This window comes from Rutidosis leptorrhynchoides, chromosome 6, assembly GCF_046630445.1.
Source record: "Rutidosis leptorrhynchoides isolate AG116_Rl617_1_P2 chromosome 6, CSIRO_AGI_Rlap_v1, whole genome shotgun sequence".
In the NCBI taxonomy this organism is placed as follows: domain Eukaryota; kingdom Viridiplantae; phylum Streptophyta; class Magnoliopsida; order Asterales; family Asteraceae; genus Rutidosis; species Rutidosis leptorrhynchoides.
Window position 1 is genome coordinate 182,092,017 of NC_092338.1, and position 16,200 is coordinate 182,108,216.

The following is a 16,200-nucleotide window of genomic DNA, read 5'->3' on the forward strand; positions in this document are numbered from 1 at the left end:
ATTTAAAAAAAATATTAATATTTCAAAAAAAAATTCTAATTAAATGAATTTATCTACACCCACTGAATTTTTTCAGGTTTTCTTAGGCCAGAAGGGTGAGATTGACAGTGAGAATAATGAGTTGCCACGATTAGTCTACGTTTCACGAGAAAAGCGTCCAGGCTTTCAACATCACAAGAAAGCGGGTGCCATGAACTCACTTGTGCGAAATTTTGATACATAAAACAGTATATTAAATTTTGTTACATCCTCGTACAAATGACCATTAACGTTCAAAATGACTATGTGTAGGTTCGCGCATCCGCAATCCTGACGAATGGTCCTTTCATTTTGAATCTTGATTGTGATCATTATATCAATAATAGCAAGGCACTTAGAGAAGCCATGTGCTTTATGATGGATCCGAACCTTGGAAAATATGTTTGTTTTGTTCAGTTTCCACAGAGATTTGATGGAATTGACAAAAATGATCGTTATGCCAACAGAAACACCGTGTTCTTTGATGTGAGTTTCTTATTATTTGGGTGTTCAACGGTTCATTTATTGATTAGTTCGTTTTTGAGTCTCTGAAAGCAAAACCGAAAACCAATTTTAGAACCGAACTAAATGCAAATTCAATTTCGAATAAATTTATAAAAAAAAAATAAAAAAAAAAAAAAAAAAAACAACAAAATTTAAATTTTACTGAAAACATCATTTAACATACAAAGTTACAAAATATGAAGCCTATACATATGTATGTAATCTTCCATCTATGTTTATAGTAACTGATTTTGTTCTTAACCTAACAGATAAACTTGAGAGGTTTAGATGGGATTCAAGGTCCTGTTTATGTTGGTACTGGATGTGTCTTCAATAGAACAGCGTTATACGGCTACGAACCTCCTATTAAGCCTAAGAAAAAGAGAGAAGACGGGTTTTTCTCTAGATGTTTTCGTGGATCGAAAAAGGAACGTTTGCTTTCAGTTAAGGAGTCAGATAAAAAGAAATCTATCAAGTACGTCAACTCAATTGTGCCATCATCCAACTTGGAGGATATAGAAGAGGGTTTCGAAGGTGCGAATTTTCTTCATCTGTCATTTTTACTCTGACTTTCTCTAAAATGCTAGTTTTATAACAAGGATTTGTGGGTGATGTGTCAATGTTGTGAGAAATTTTTTAGAATACATTGTAATGATGGGCTTCGTTGGGCTTTCCGGGTGATGTGACAAGGTATTGATGGCGGAGGGAACTATATACACACACTATACTCACAAACCTCTTCCAAATGTGGGGTCCACACCCCACAAAACCATCTAGAAGGTGCTTTTATAAAACAATAAAATCCCCCGCGAAAACTAAAAAACACCCCAAAATGGCCGTTATGGGTGTTTTATTTGAAAAAAAATAAATGGTCAAAAACGCCCTTTAACGCATGGTCTTATGTATTTGAAGGTGAGTTTGAGGATGAGAAACCATTGCTGATGCCACGAAAGACCCTGGAGGAAAGATTTGGAATGTCGTACGTTTTTATCAAATGCACTCTTATGGAAAATGGCGGTGTCCCACAATCAACAGAACCCGAAATTCTTCTCAAAGAGGCTATTCATGTTATCAGTTGTGGATATGAAGATAAAACGGACTGGGGAAGCGAGGTTACTTAATTTTTTATTACATAATTAATAATTAATCATCTCATAGACATTAACATATAATGGCCATATTATTTGTTGATCTGCAGATTGGGTGGATTTATGGATCTGTAACAGAGGATATACTTACAGGATTCAAGATGCATGCACGTGGTTGGCGATCTGTATACTGTATGCCACGTAGGCCAGCATTTAAAGGTTCTGCTCCAATCAATTTATCAGATCGTTTAAACCAAGTTCTTCGTTGGGCTTTGGGGTCTGTTGAGATTCTTTTCAGTAGACATTGTCCTATTTGGTATGGCTATAGTGGAAGACTAAAATGGCTTGAGCGCTTTGCGTACATAAATACAACCGTTTATCCAATCAATTCGATTCCTCTTGTTATCTACTGTACTCTGCCTGCTGTTTGTCTCATTACTGGAAAATTCATAATCCCGCAGGTTCGTTTCATCGCTTATATTTCCACCTCATTCGATTTGAATCCTGCTTTAGCTTTTAATTTAAATACTAGTTAAGGACCTTAACCCGTAAATATACGGGGTTGCTTAAGAAATTATGATGAAAAGTTACTTGTATCAAATTAAATTAAAATTAAAAGAATAATTATAAGAAAACATAAATTATTATTTATTAGTTAAATTTTAAAAGTAACATGAATTGGCGTGAAGAGTTGGTTATTCATAGAAGCAAGAATGCTTATTGTTAATGACATTTAATTTTTTCTTCCCAATGTTAATCCATGATTAAATTTTAGTTAAAAGCTTTACTTAATATGAAAATAACCAATAAAATGGTATCCTTAATTAATTTTGAAGAACTTTCAAAGCATATGGAGAAACGAACAGACTCACCACATTTTTTGGGAAATGGTACCAATTTTAAATTACTAAGTTGTACGTAGTATTTTTTTTTTTTAAAAAAGCAAAATAACTTTTATTTTTCTTATAATACATTGTGTATGTACATTGGACGATATGTGTACTATATTTAAACATATCTACAACGAAATAGATCCAAGTTTGTTAGCCATCTTCATATGTTTATGTTTCTAGTTTAAAAACCACCACCCAAAATCAAATCAAATCCAACAAAACAGGTTAAGTATAACTTATAATACTTGGAATACAGCAAAAATAAGATATGGGGATGCTCTCAATTACTTTGAACAAATTATAGATGATCATCAACAAATGTGATTACGAACACTCATGTGTATCATAAACAACACTTTATAGATAACATTATTGAAAGCTAATAAGTTGACTACATTTTAGTAATTCTTGTAATCTAATAAAAACATAACCATCTTTAAAATCTCACAAGCAAGTACATTTAACCAGGTTTAGTCAAAGAGTAACCTTCACTATCTAACAAACCAAATGGATATAAATATATATACATAAAGATGAAAAAAAACATGATAATTGAGAGCATCACTACTATGTTCAAGAACATGTGTAACGGAGCTCATAACATAAAAGTATAGAATTCCTTTTCTCTAAGACATTTCATCCAACACCTTTCATACACAAATCACTATATAGCGTTAAGTATGCAACTAATATAAATTAAAAAGACTAGGAAATATGATCTTAGAAACGGAAAATCAACGATCTATATTTTTTTATATGATGTCAAGCAGTAATAAAGAACAACAAATTGTAAAACATTGATAAAAATTGTAAACTATCTTCTTCTTTTTTTTCTTTTTTTTTTTAAAAAAAAAATTTGTAAACTATCTAGCCATCATATAAATCAAAATAAAAATATCCATGTGTACCTTCATGTAATAAGTAGCATAGTTACTTCCATGAAGCTTTAAAGGGCTATAAATTTTTTACTGCAATCTGCAACATATTCATACGTTTTTCTTTTTTCACATTAAGAAGAAATTGAGATGGAAATCAAGAAAAAAACCCTTTCAAAAAAAAAGAAAGAAACCCATCCACATTAATTATATCTACATCTTTATATTTTAGAGTTCTTGTGATAATTTTTGATAATGTGAAAGAACCCAGAAGCATAAAGAAGATGAAAGAAAAAAAAAATATAAGAAAGATTTGGGCGGTTGATAAACCAATATAAGCATGGCTAGAAAAAAAAAAACGTGCAGAATAAAGATAGTTATACATTGCTTTTTCTGAATGTTTACTAATGGGCTTTCTTTTTCCTTTTTCTTTTTCAATACCGAGACTGTGTTTTTATTGCTGTATTTTCTTTTTAAGTTTTAAAGTTTGTTAATTTTTTTAAATATAAGTATTAGATTGATGACATCATCAAGGGATGCCTAAAGAATTTTTCTTTTTTATTTTAAATTTTTTTAAAGCTAGGTAATAGTAGTCAAGTTGACCGTTTGAATACCCAGGTTAAAAAAAAAAAAAAAAAAAGATAGATAATTTAATTGCCTGCTTCATTAATGTTTTCAAGCAATATGGGAGTTTCATACTGAATTGTTCTTTCTAAAGTCTAAAGTGGAATCAGGAGTTCACCTCTTAAAATCGATACAATGGTGATTACTATAAAATACAGATATTGTTTATTCAGTTTTTGCGTATATTTTACTGTTATTTACTCCCTCCGTGTCATATTTATCATCCATTATTCATTTTTGAACCGTCCAAAATTAATTGTTAAATTCCATAAATAGATAAGAATAATGAGATATTATTTTATACGCTTAAATTGTGTGCATATAAGACAAAAAGTAACATAACGGATAAAACTGAAAAGTTAACAAAATGTACAGTTTATATTTCTTAACAGCATGTTTTTCTGTTCGGGATAATAGAATTGAAACAGATGGAGTATATAAAAGTAAAAATAAGTGCTGGCGGGTCAACTTCACAGTTGCATTTACAACAACAACAAAACTCAGTCCCACAAAAGTGAGGTATGGGGGAGGTAAGATGTAGACAATCCTTCCCCTGTTCCTAGAACAAAGAGAAGTCATTTATCCACCCAGAGTAGAACACCCAAGAGTAGAGAAAGTCTTCCCTCTCAATGTTTTATGGATAAAGAGTGCTTCCGAATGGACCTCCGGCCAATAAATGGTTTAAAAAAAGTGTGAGACGCCATGAAAATAGTAGAATCAAATTTCAACGGGTTTTAAACCTTCCTGAAGTTCAATTTAGGCTCTAAGCGACAGTCAAGCCACCAACAAATCGACACTTGTTGTTGACTCGATTAATAGAGCCATTTTGTAGTGTTATATACTGTAATAACTTCTTAATACTTTTCATGTTTGCAGATTAGTAACCTAGCAAGTTTATGGTTTATATCACTCTTTGTTTCAATATTTGCAACAAGTATACTTGAAATGAGATGGAGTGGAGTTGGAATAGACGAATGGTGGAGGAACGAACAATTTTGGGTCATCGGTGGTGTTTCTGCCCATCTTTTCGCCGTTTTTCAAGGTTTGCTAAAAGTACTTGCAGGTATAGATACAAATTTCACAGTTACATCTAAAGCGTCCGATGAAGATGGTGATTTTACGGAACTTTACATGTTCAAATGGACTACACTTCTCATTGTACCTACAACACTGCTGCTTGTAAACATGGTTGGAGTTGTTGCTGGAATCTCGTATGCTATTAACAGCGGGTACCAGTCGTGGGGCCCACTATTCGGTAAACTATTCTTTGCGTTTTGGGTGATTGTGCATCTTTATCCGTTTCTTAAAGGTCTTATGGGTAAACAAAACAGGATGCCTACAATTGTGATTGTTTGGTCCATTCTTCTTGCGTCGATCTTTTCGTTGTTGTGGGTCAGAATTGACCCCTTTACCACTAGAGTTACTGGTCCGGATGTTCACATTTGTGGTATCAACTGTTAACTTGATACGTTGACAGAAGGTAGTTTTAGATTAATATTAATACTTTCATCTAATTAAGATTTTTTTTCAGTTTTAGTTTTAGTTTTTGGCAGAAGCTAGTTTTAGATTAATACTTTCAGACTAACAATCAATCTATAAGTGACATGCTAAACACAAACCGGGCAAAGAGATCCGACTCGATCAATATGAATATGGCAATCTGACTTCTAATAAGAGCATTACAAATAAGATATCCATCTACAAACCAGATCTATTCATTTATTCGAACTTTTTATCAACATTAATTCTTATACATATTTATATATCTTTAAGCACCTCCAGATCCATACCTTTTGCCAAATATGAGTAACTGCAGTTTATCATAACCAGAAAGTGCACCTGCACCAGCAATAGCCCGCAAGATGTTGGCGCCAGCACCCTTGAAAAGAGACTTTGCACCTTCCTTTTTTAGAATCTGAGAAAATGCATCGATTGAGCTCTTGTACTTGACCGCCTCACCTGATGTCATCATCATTCTTCTACGCACCGTGTCGATTGGATAAGATGCAAGTCCTGCACCATTCGTGATCACCCAACCAAGCGCAAAGCTAGCAAAGAAACTATCCTGAGTAATAAAAAAGTAAAAAAAAAAAAAAAAAAAAAAAAAACCTCCCATAAGAGGTGGCAAAATGGAAAGGTTGGGTAACATGTCTAAACAACTTCACTTGGGTAGGGTGTTCATCGGTTCGACTTTCGGTTTTCTTGTGTATATAGTTCATGTTTCTTAGCTTTAAACAATTTGAAGGCGAATAAGAAAACCGAAACCGAAAACTAGGGGTGTAAACAAGCCATGCCGAGCCTGAGCTAGGCTAAGCTCGAATTTGGATCGTTTAACTTTCATAGAGCTCGAGCTCAAGCACGGCTCGGTTCGATCCTAATACCTCAAGCTCGAGGTCGGCTCGAGCTCAACTCGTTAATTACATAATCTTAATTTTTCTTTGTATTCATTACATTTATTATTATTCATATTTATTGTTTTTGTAATTTTCACCAACATATAATAAGATTTACTATTATTCTCTCATATTCTCTCAGCTATTATTGATATAATAGTAATTATTATTATTATATAATTATTATATATTAAATTATTAGAAAACTAATATTTGATGTTTATAAATGAAAAGCTTGTCTAGGTTTGCGAGCTTGTTCGAACTCGAAATATGAAGCTCGAGCTCGTTTACTAAACGAGCTTTAAATTAAGTTCAAGCTCGGGCTCGAGCTCGTTTAGGCTCGACTCGAATCGAGCTTTTAACGAGTCGAGCTTAGATCGCGGGTAGCTTGGCTCATTTATAGCCCTACCGAAAACCGAATTCAAAATCAAAACTGAAAACCCAAACCAAATTCAAAACTGAAAACGAAAGCTGAATCAAAAACTGAATTCGAATTCGGTCCGGTTTAAGTTACCTGCAACTTTCCTTGAAGGACGACGGGCTTCAAAGAATCATACAATCCAAAGTACAAACCACGATATACAATAATACCGGCACATGAAATGTTGAATCCACGGTACAACCCTGCAATACCGTCAGTTGCTAGTGTCTTCTTGTACACATCAATCAAACCGTTAAACTGCCTCTCACCGCCCTTTTTTGCAACTTTAGCATCATTTGCCAAACGTGTTCTCGCATAGTCGAGGGAATAAACAAAAAGAAGTGAGGATGCACCAGCCGCACCTCCCGATCCCAAGTTGCCGGCAAACCATTTCCAATATCCGTCTCTGTCTTTCTTAAAGTTAAAAAGTCTCTTAAAGTAATCTTTGAATGCAAAGTTCAGAGCCTGCAGTTAAACATTGCAGTACATTATACAATATTGTGTAAATTTTGATAAGATTAATTGCTGTTGAAAACTAAATTTTTGAATTAAAAAAAAAAAATGTTTTGGCAAGTATGATCCAGTACATACATAGAGTTTGACTATTTGTACATATGACCCATTAGGTTAAAATTTTCATTTTACAATTTGACGCGTTTAAGATAAAACACAACCAAATGAACCCGTTTAAGATAAGAGACACAACCAAATCAACCAGTTTAAGATAAAACACACCCATTTATAAGTAAATCGTTGGAAACTGTCACCTTTAGTTATTAGGGGCTATGCAAACTACATAGAAAATCAGAATTCATTAAATTTGAATTTTTTTTGTATGAAAATAATACAAAAAATAAGCACTAATTAACCTGAGTTGGAAAGTAACGGATGACGTTAGCAGTATTTCCTCTCCACAACGACAAAAATCCTTCGTCCTTGATTGTTCGACCAAAACAATCAATGATACCTTTGTACGGATGAGACAACCGTCCAGATTTAATCATCTCATCTTGATTCTGAATCAGAAGTTTCACGCGTTCAATGGGAGCTGCAGCAGTTTTTGATACTGCTGCAGAAACTCCTCCCATAACAAAATCAACAGCAAACGTTGAAAAACTGTTCTCTGATGGGGCTTGTACACAAATAGGTGACAGTTTCGGCATAATCATCGAGATAGCAGATGATTGTTGCACTTGATCATACTGAAAACCACCATTTGAAAATTTTGCATACTCTGAAAGCTTCTGTTGAACACTTGGGTGGTGTGCCTGATCAATTATCATCATGTTTTCCCTGCACAAAAGTAGTTAACTTAATCTATTATTTAAATAGTGAAATTTTATACCACCATCTTCTCTGTGTTCATTCAAGAAAGACAGGTGTCATGTTGCCAAAACGAAAACTATTCAAGATCGTCTCATTTTGCGAGAAATAAAATTACGCGGGTAGTCCTTGTTGGAAACTAAACTTGATTGTGGGCTATTTGTTTTGGATTTGGGCTTGCAAGTATACAAATATTTTGGATCAAGATTATAGCCCATTATGTAGAAACTTCTTGTAATATGTAGTAGTAAAAGTGTGTAGAATGTGTGTAGAATAATCTTGTAAAATATCTAGGTCTAGAAATACTAGGAAATATCTAGATAGTAGTAGATGATGGAGTGATCTAGACTAATCCATTGAGTAGTATAAATAGAGGGCTTCACCCCTCATTTGTAATCAAGCAACAAAGCAATTCAATAAGCAATAAAAGAAGAGTTTTCAAGATCAATCAAACTTCTAAATTATCAATCCTCTCTTCCATAAATAATATACACATAACCTCCTATTTCTAACAAATTGGTATCAGAGCTTGGTTCGACAAGATGATGGCCAACAATGTCATCACATTTCCTCGCCTCACAAAGGATAATTATGATCGATGGAGCATCCAAATGAAGACCTTCCTAGGTGGACAAGACTTATGGGAGATTGTGGAGGAAGGCTATGAGGAACCTGCAGAAAAAGGTCCTCTCGGCAAGGAGAAAAAATTAATGAAGACGAACGATCAAAAGGCTCTTTCCATCATCCAACAAAGTGTAGATGATGGAGCTTTTGAGAAAATTGCAAGTGCAACCACCGCCAAGAAAGCATGGGAGATCTTGGAGAATTCTTATAAGGGAGTTGATAAGGTGAAAAAGGTTCGACTACAAACACTACGAGGTGAGTTCGAATCCTTAAATAAGAAAGACTCGGAATCAATTTCTGATTATTTTACAAGAGTCTTGGCGGTTGTCAATCAATTAAAGAGGAATGGCGAAACTTTAAGTGATGTGAGGGTCATTGAGAAAATTCTTAGATCATTAGATTCAAAATTCGACTATATAGTCGTAGCCATTGAAGAATCTAAAGATCTAGAATCAATGACTATCGATGAACTCATGGGTTCACTACAAGCCCATGAAGAGAGGTTCAATAAGAAAAATAAGGAGCCTTTGGAGCAAGTTTTACAAGCAAAACTCTCTTTCAAGGAAGAGAACAGTGAAAAGACTCATCAAACGAGTCAACGAGGTCGTGGTCAAGTACGTGGCCGAGGACGAGGGCAAGGATATATCAAACGTGGAGGTTATAGTTCTTACAAAAATGAAGAAAGAAGTCAAGATTTTCACCAGACAAGAGGTCGTGGGAGAGGTTACACAAGTAGAAAGCCAAGGTATGACAATTCTCAAACCAAATGCTATAATTGTCATAAATTTGGCCACTATGCTTCGGAATGCGAGAAGTCAAACAATTACGTGCAAGAAAGAGCAAATTTTGCACAAGAAGATACTGAAGCCTTGGAAAACACTTTGTTACTAGCATGCAAAGGTGAAGATAACAGAGAATCAAATTTGTGGTATCTCGACACGGGTGCAAGCAACCATATGTGCGGTGACAAAAACATGTTTGTGGAGTTAGACGAGGTAATTAGTGGAAATATCACCTTCGGAGATTCCTCTAAAGTCCCGGTTAAAGGCAAAGGTAAGATTCTCATCCGCTTGAAAAATGGAAGGCATCAATTTATCTCTAACGTGTATTATGTGCCCAATATGAAGACGAATATACTGAGTATTGGACAACTCTTGGAGAAAGGCTATGATATTCACATGATAAATCGTACCCTTTCTTTAAGAGACCAAAAAGGAGGTGTGATTGCTAAGGTGCCAATGTCAACGAATAGGATGTTCATGCTAAATATTCAACATGACATTCCAAGATGTTTAAAAGCATGTTTCAAAGATAATTCTTGGCTTTGGCACATGAGATACGGGCACTTAAATTTTGGAGGCTTAAAATTATTATCAAGTAAAGGAATGGTGAAGGGTTTGCCTCCAATTAATCATCCGGATCAAATATGTGAGGGATGCCTTCTAGGAAAGCACTTTCGAAACAGTTTTCCAACAGAAGCTTCTAGTAGAGCGAAGAAACCTCTAGAACTTATTCACACGGATGTGTGTGGACCCATCAGCCCACCGTCTTTTGGTAAAAATAGATATTTTCTTCTATTCATTGATGATTTTAGTCGAAAAACATGGGTCTATTTTCTAAAAGAGAAGTCGGAAGCTTTTGGAATGTTCAAGAAGTTTAAAGCATTTGTGGAGAATCAAAGTGGTCTCACCATAAAGGCGTTGAGATCCGATCGTGGAGGAGAGTTCACATCCAAGGAATTCAAGAAATTTTGCGACAACAACGGGTTACGACGTCCTCTAACTCTTCCGTATTCACCTCAACAAAATGGTGTTGCGGAAAGAAAAAATAGGACCATTCTTGATATGGCCCGGAGTATGTTAAAGAGCAAAAGGATGCCTAAGGAGTTTTGGGCTGAGGCAGTGGACTGTGCGATCTATCTATCAAATCGCTCGCCCACTAGAAGTGTCAAGAACAAAACGCCCATTGAAGCTTGGAGTGGAAGGAAGCCCGGCATCTCACACCTTCGAGTGTTCGGAAGTGTGGCATATGCTCATGTGCCAGATCAGAAGAGGACGAAGCTCGATGATAAAAGCGAGAAACTCATATTCGTGGGTTATGACTCAAGTTCGAAGGGTTACAAGCTATACAATCCCAAGAATGGTAAAGTAATCTCAAGTCGAGACGTGGTGTTCGATGAAGAAGCAACATGGGATTGGAATGTTCCCGAAGAGGAGAACTACGACTTTCTCCCTTATCCATTCGAGAGTACTGCAAAGAACGAAGAATATCTAGAAGTTCAAGAACCTTCTAGTACACCATCTCCGCACTCTCCACATACTCCAACCACTACATCTAATGAAGTGACACCAACATCAGGAGGAGAATCAAGTAGGCTACAACATCACACAAGGAGCATTGAGGAGTTGTACGAGGTAACACAGCCTATGGAGGATCTATCATTGTTCTGCCTTCTTGCCAATTGTGAGCCAATAAGTTACGAAGACGCAGCAAAAAGCCAAAAGTGGAAACGTGCCATGGACGAGGAGATTCAAGCAATCGAGAAGAATGATACGTGGGATCTTGCTACACTACCAAAAGGGCATAAGGCTATTGGTGTAAAGTGGGTGTACAAGGCCAAGAAGAATTCCAAAGGTGAAGTTGAAAGATATAAGGCAAGGTTGGTGGCGAAAGGATATAGTCAACGAGCCGGCATAGACTATGACGAGGTATTTGCTCCCGTCGCTCGTCTAGAAACTATAAGATTAATAATCTCACTTGCGGCTCAGCATAATTGGAAGATTTATCAAATGGATGTCAAATCCGCGTTCCTTAATGGCCACTTAGAAGAAGAAGTCTACATAGAACAATCTTTGGGATACATCGTGAAAGGCCAAGAGAATAAGGTGCTGAAATTGAAAAAGGCCTTATACGGGTTGAAGCAAGCGCCTCGGGCATGGAATAGTAGGATAGACAAGTATTTCCAGCAGAATGACTTTACGAAATGCCCCCATGAGCATGCCCTCTACACCAAAGTTAGCAATGATGGAGATGTTATGATTGTGTGCCTATACGTGGATGACTTGATATTCACCGGTAGTAATCCCAAAATGTTTGAGGAGTTCAAGAAAGCAATGGTTCGGGAGTTCGAGATGACCGACATTGGACTTATGGCTTACTATCTTGGGATCGAGGTAAAACAAAAGAAAAAAGGAATATTCATATCCCAAGAAGGTTATGCGAATGAGGTGCTCAAGAAGTTTAAGATGACTGACTGCAAGTCAATGAATACACCAGTGGATTGCAATCTCAAATTGTCAAAAGATGATGAAGGATACTTGATGGACCCAACACAATACAAGAGTTTGGTTGGAAGTCTGAGGTACCTAACCTGCACGAGGCCAGATATTCTCTACGGAGTTGGACTAGTAAGTCGATACATGGAAGCACCTACAATAAATCACTTGAAGGCGGCCAAGAGGATACTTCGCTACATCAAAGGTACGATTGACTATGGCCTGTTTTATTCGCCTTCTGAGCACTTCAAGCTAGTTGGATACAGTGATAGTGATTGGGCTGGAGACATAGATGATCGTAAGAGTACGAGTGGTTTCGTGTTCTATATGGGAGATACGGCGTTCACATGGAGCTCGAAGAAGCAACCCATTGTGACTCTGTCAACGTGTGAAGCCGAGTTTGTAGCAGCAACATCGTGCACCTGTCATGCAATATGGCTCAGGAAGTTACTAAATGAGCTTAAGTTTTTTCAAAAGGAAGCTACGGAGATATATGTGGATAACAAGTCTGCGATTGCTCTAGCAAAGAATCCAGTCTTCCATGATCGAAGCAAGCACATCGATACGAAATACCATTTCATCAGGGAGTGTGTTACAAATAAAGAGGTGCAGATAAAGTACACGAAGTCATTCGACCAAGTTGCTGATATTTTCACAAAGCCTCTAAAACACGAGACTTTTCAGAGATTACGGAATATGCTCGGAGTGACGAAATCAAGTTTAAGGGGGGCTGTTGGAAACTAAACTTGATTGTGGGCTATTTGTTTTGGATTTGGGCTTGCAAGTATACAAATATTTTGGATCAAGATTATAGCCCATTATGTAGAAACTTCTTGTAATATGTAGTAGTAAAAGTGTGTAGAATGTGTGTAGAATAATCTTGTAAAATATCTAGGTCTAGAAATACTAGGAAATATCTAGATAGTAGTAGATGATGGAGTGATCTAGACTAATCCATTGAGTAGTATAAATAGAGGGCTTCACCCCTCATTTGTAATCAAGCAACAAAGCAATTCAATAAGCAATAAAAGAAGAGTTTTCAAGATCAATCAAACTTCTAAATTATCAATCCTCTCTTCCATAAATAATATACACATAACCTCCTATTTCTAACAGTCCTGTGGTATGCCCCATATTATTGAACATGTGCCACTATAATTTTTTCGACATAGATCATCGTAGTTTTCGTTAATTACTAGATTGTCCCGCTCAGAATGTTAATGAGAGGGACCAATCACGTAATTAGTGAAAACTATGTTGACTATTCACGTTGAAAAAAGTTTTAATTAATGGCTTATGTACAATAATATAGGACAAAGCACACCGAGGCCAACAATGATCATTAATGAGAGGCCAATCACGTAACTAACAAAAACTATATGCTTTATTTTAGGTAAAATAAACATTAAACATCTTAACATGATAATAATCACAATAAAATTAACTATATTGACCCGGATATATTTGGTTTTCAGTGTAGTACCAAATAAACATATTTTCAATAAAGAAATTGTATGTCTAACTTTTTATAATATACAGAACTACCAACAGTTAGTTGAATTGCACGAATGTTCTGTTCCTTTTGATGAGAAAAGTTAGATCAGTTGCTATGTTTTTGAACTTTTTTGCAAGTTGCATGCTACTTAGGTTTCAAAACTATATATGCTACTAATTAACATGAAAAAAATCAAAGTACATATTGAAAAACCATGAACGTACAACATATGATCAAAAAGTAGTTTAAATTGAACACACGTATGTACAAGATGAATGCTTACCAAATCCTGTATGATGTTCGCAGTTTGGTTAGATATATGTATGTATGATGTTTGAAGGGAAATAATATCAGGATTTTAATTTTAATTTAATAGTAGGGATTGAAGAAGAGGAAGAAAAAAAGGTGACGAACGGATGGGTCAATTTATTACATAGTAGTTCTGTAACACTCGAGAAGAGTCTGGATAGGAGGAAAAAGGCTAATAATTATGTTAATCGTAAAATAATATACTCGTCTTCATTACTTAAAACTTAGACCATTTGGAATTGTGATGCACATTTTTTACTAGTGTTTCTTGTTTTTTGAATTTTTTTTATGAGTAGAACATGTTTTTTTTTTTTTTTTTTGGTGAAGTAGTGATGGTGTTGGTTAGAAGTATTGAAATGATGTGTTAAAATATATTTAGGTTAAGTATTAAAAGAGAATAAAAATAATATTTTTAAAATAATAAAAAAAGAAGGAAAAAAACAAGAAAACAATCTTTTGGCGTTGAATCAAACGCACATCGGCTATGTTTGGCACAAAGCTTTTTCGAGCTTTTAGCTTTTAGGTTTTTGAAAAAAGCTTCTTAACTAATAAAAAGCTTCCTTTGGCACAATGAGCTTCTAGCTTTTATGGGCAGGAAAAAGCTCCCATTTTGAACGCTAGTCCAACAAGCGTTTCAATTTATACCTGGCAAACGGGTCGAGATGGGTCAGGTTGGGTCAAAGATCAAATGGGTTCGGGTCGAAATGGGTCATGGGTCGAAACGGGTCAGAATTAAAATGGGTCGAACGGGTTGGGCCGAGACCCGGGTCGGGTTGGGTCAAGACCCGGGTCGGGCTAGTAAAAATTTTCTTGTTTATATTTTTTGATGTATCTCTTCCGAAAACGCGCGCCGAAATCGCACGCCGAAAACCTGCCCCGAAAACGCGCCCCGAAATAGCGCGCCCCGAAATCGCGCCCCGAAAACGCGCCACGAAATCGCGTGCCGAAAACTGCCGCCGAAAAACGTGCGCCGAAAACGCGCGTCGAAAACGCGAGCCGAAAACGCGCTCCAAAAACCGCGTGCCGAAAACGCGCCCCCCGAAATCGCGCCCCCCGAAAACGGGCTCCGAAATCGCGCCCCGAAAACGCGCGCCGAAAACGGGCGGAGAATACGCGCGACGAAAACGCTCGCCGAAAACGCGCGCCGAAAACGCGCGCCGAAAACGGGCTCCGAAAACGGGCGGAGAATACGCGCGGAGAAAACGCGCGCCGACAAACGCGAGCCGAAAACGCGCGACGAAAACGCGCACCGGAATACGCGTGCCCAAAAACGCGCCCCGAAATCGCGCCCCGAAAACGGCCGCCCCAAAACGGCCGCCGAAAACAGGCCCCGAAATCGCGCGCCGAAAAACGCGCCCCGAAATTGCGCCCCGAAACGGCCGCCGAAAAACGCGCGCCGAAATCACGCTCCGAAAAACGCGCGCCGAAAAACAAATCTTTTGAAGTGAACCCATTTGGACCCATTTGAGTCTTCAAATAATTTTTGTATTGTGATTGGACCCATTTGGGTCTTTAAGATATTTGTTATATTATGTGCTTGGACCCATTTGGGTCTTCAAGTAAACCCAATGGACCCATTTTTAAGACTTTGGGTCCATTTTGCCAGGTCTACGTTTCATGCTATGAGAAGAGCTTTTTGAATTTAAATGTGTCATACCCCCAAATAGGACCTAGGATATTTGTGACTAATTATATCAAATCACAGTTGTACAAACGAGAACGACTCTAAATGAGACGTTTTATTTATTAAATAAACAGCGGAAGCATTATTCAAAGTTTTACATGATAAGAGTACAGTAAATGGGAAATGTCTAAATAAAATGATAAATATGAATGATGGATTCCATGCAAGCAGCAAAGCATACATCAATCATCTAGTAGCAAGTAGCAGCCAGCTCAATCATTACCTGAGACAAAACATGCTTAAAGTGTCAACCAAAAAGGTTGAGTGAAATTCATAGATTTATAAATAATATCCAAAGTTTTAGACCACAAGATTTAGTTTAAAGTTGATCAATATAGATATATCAATCTAAAAGTGTTGCTGTAGTTTATAATATCGCTACTAAACAATTTACCTTATGACACCTTGTACTGTCAGTGTCGTGGAATCATTATTATGTAACCAAAGACCAACGGTCGAATGGTTAGAGACGTTACTCTCAATAGGCCTACTCACAATAATTAAGTTTGCATTTAAACGTAGCAATTGACGATATTACGGTAGGGATTTAGCATGAATCAAAGCATGACAACATAGTTAACAATTTAGTACTTGTGTCTAAGCGTAAAACAGTTATAAAGCAAGCATGTGTCTCACCCCAAAAGTTATAAATAGTTAAGTAAACAGTAAAAGTG

The 16,200-nt window shown here is 36.5% G+C and overlaps 2 protein-coding genes across 10 annotated transcripts in view; one reads left to right on the forward strand and one right to left on the reverse strand.

Annotated features, from left to right (window-relative positions):
• Positions 1-5,487, forward strand: part of LOC139853004 (cellulose synthase A catalytic subunit 3 [UDP-forming]-like) — a 31,697-nt gene extending 26,210 nt beyond the window's left edge. For 7 of the 9 annotated variants that reach the window (XM_071842365.1, XM_071842366.1, XM_071842369.1 and 4 more), the window contains 6 exons: positions 77-202; positions 292-504; positions 792-1,056; positions 1,435-1,634; positions 1,721-2,071; positions 4,879-5,487. In XM_071842365.1, the coding sequence (XP_071698466.1) occupies positions 77-202; positions 292-504; positions 792-1,056; positions 1,435-1,634; positions 1,721-2,071; positions 4,879-5,463 (1,740 nt within the window). In that variant the 3' untranslated portion in view covers positions 5,464-5,487. Of the gene's footprint in view, positions 1-76; positions 203-291; positions 505-791; positions 1,057-1,434; positions 1,635-1,720; positions 2,072-4,419; positions 4,820-4,878 lie in introns of those variants that run through there. The other 2 variants (XR_011761251.1, XM_071842371.1) reach the window with 2 other exon arrangements.
• Positions 5,488-5,770: 283 nt separating this feature from the next.
• Positions 5,771-8,033, reverse strand: LOC139851838 (ADP,ATP carrier protein 1, mitochondrial). The gene is made up of 3 exons (XM_071841014.1): positions 7,686-8,033; positions 6,910-7,281; positions 5,771-6,067 (listed from the first exon to the last, which is right to left on the reverse strand). The coding sequence occupies exons 1-3, from the start codon at positions 7,983-7,985 to the stop codon at positions 5,771-5,773; spliced, it is 969 nt and encodes a 322-aa protein (XP_071697115.1). The 5' UTR covers positions 7,986-8,033.
• Positions 8,034-16,200: the final 8,167 nt, after the last annotated feature.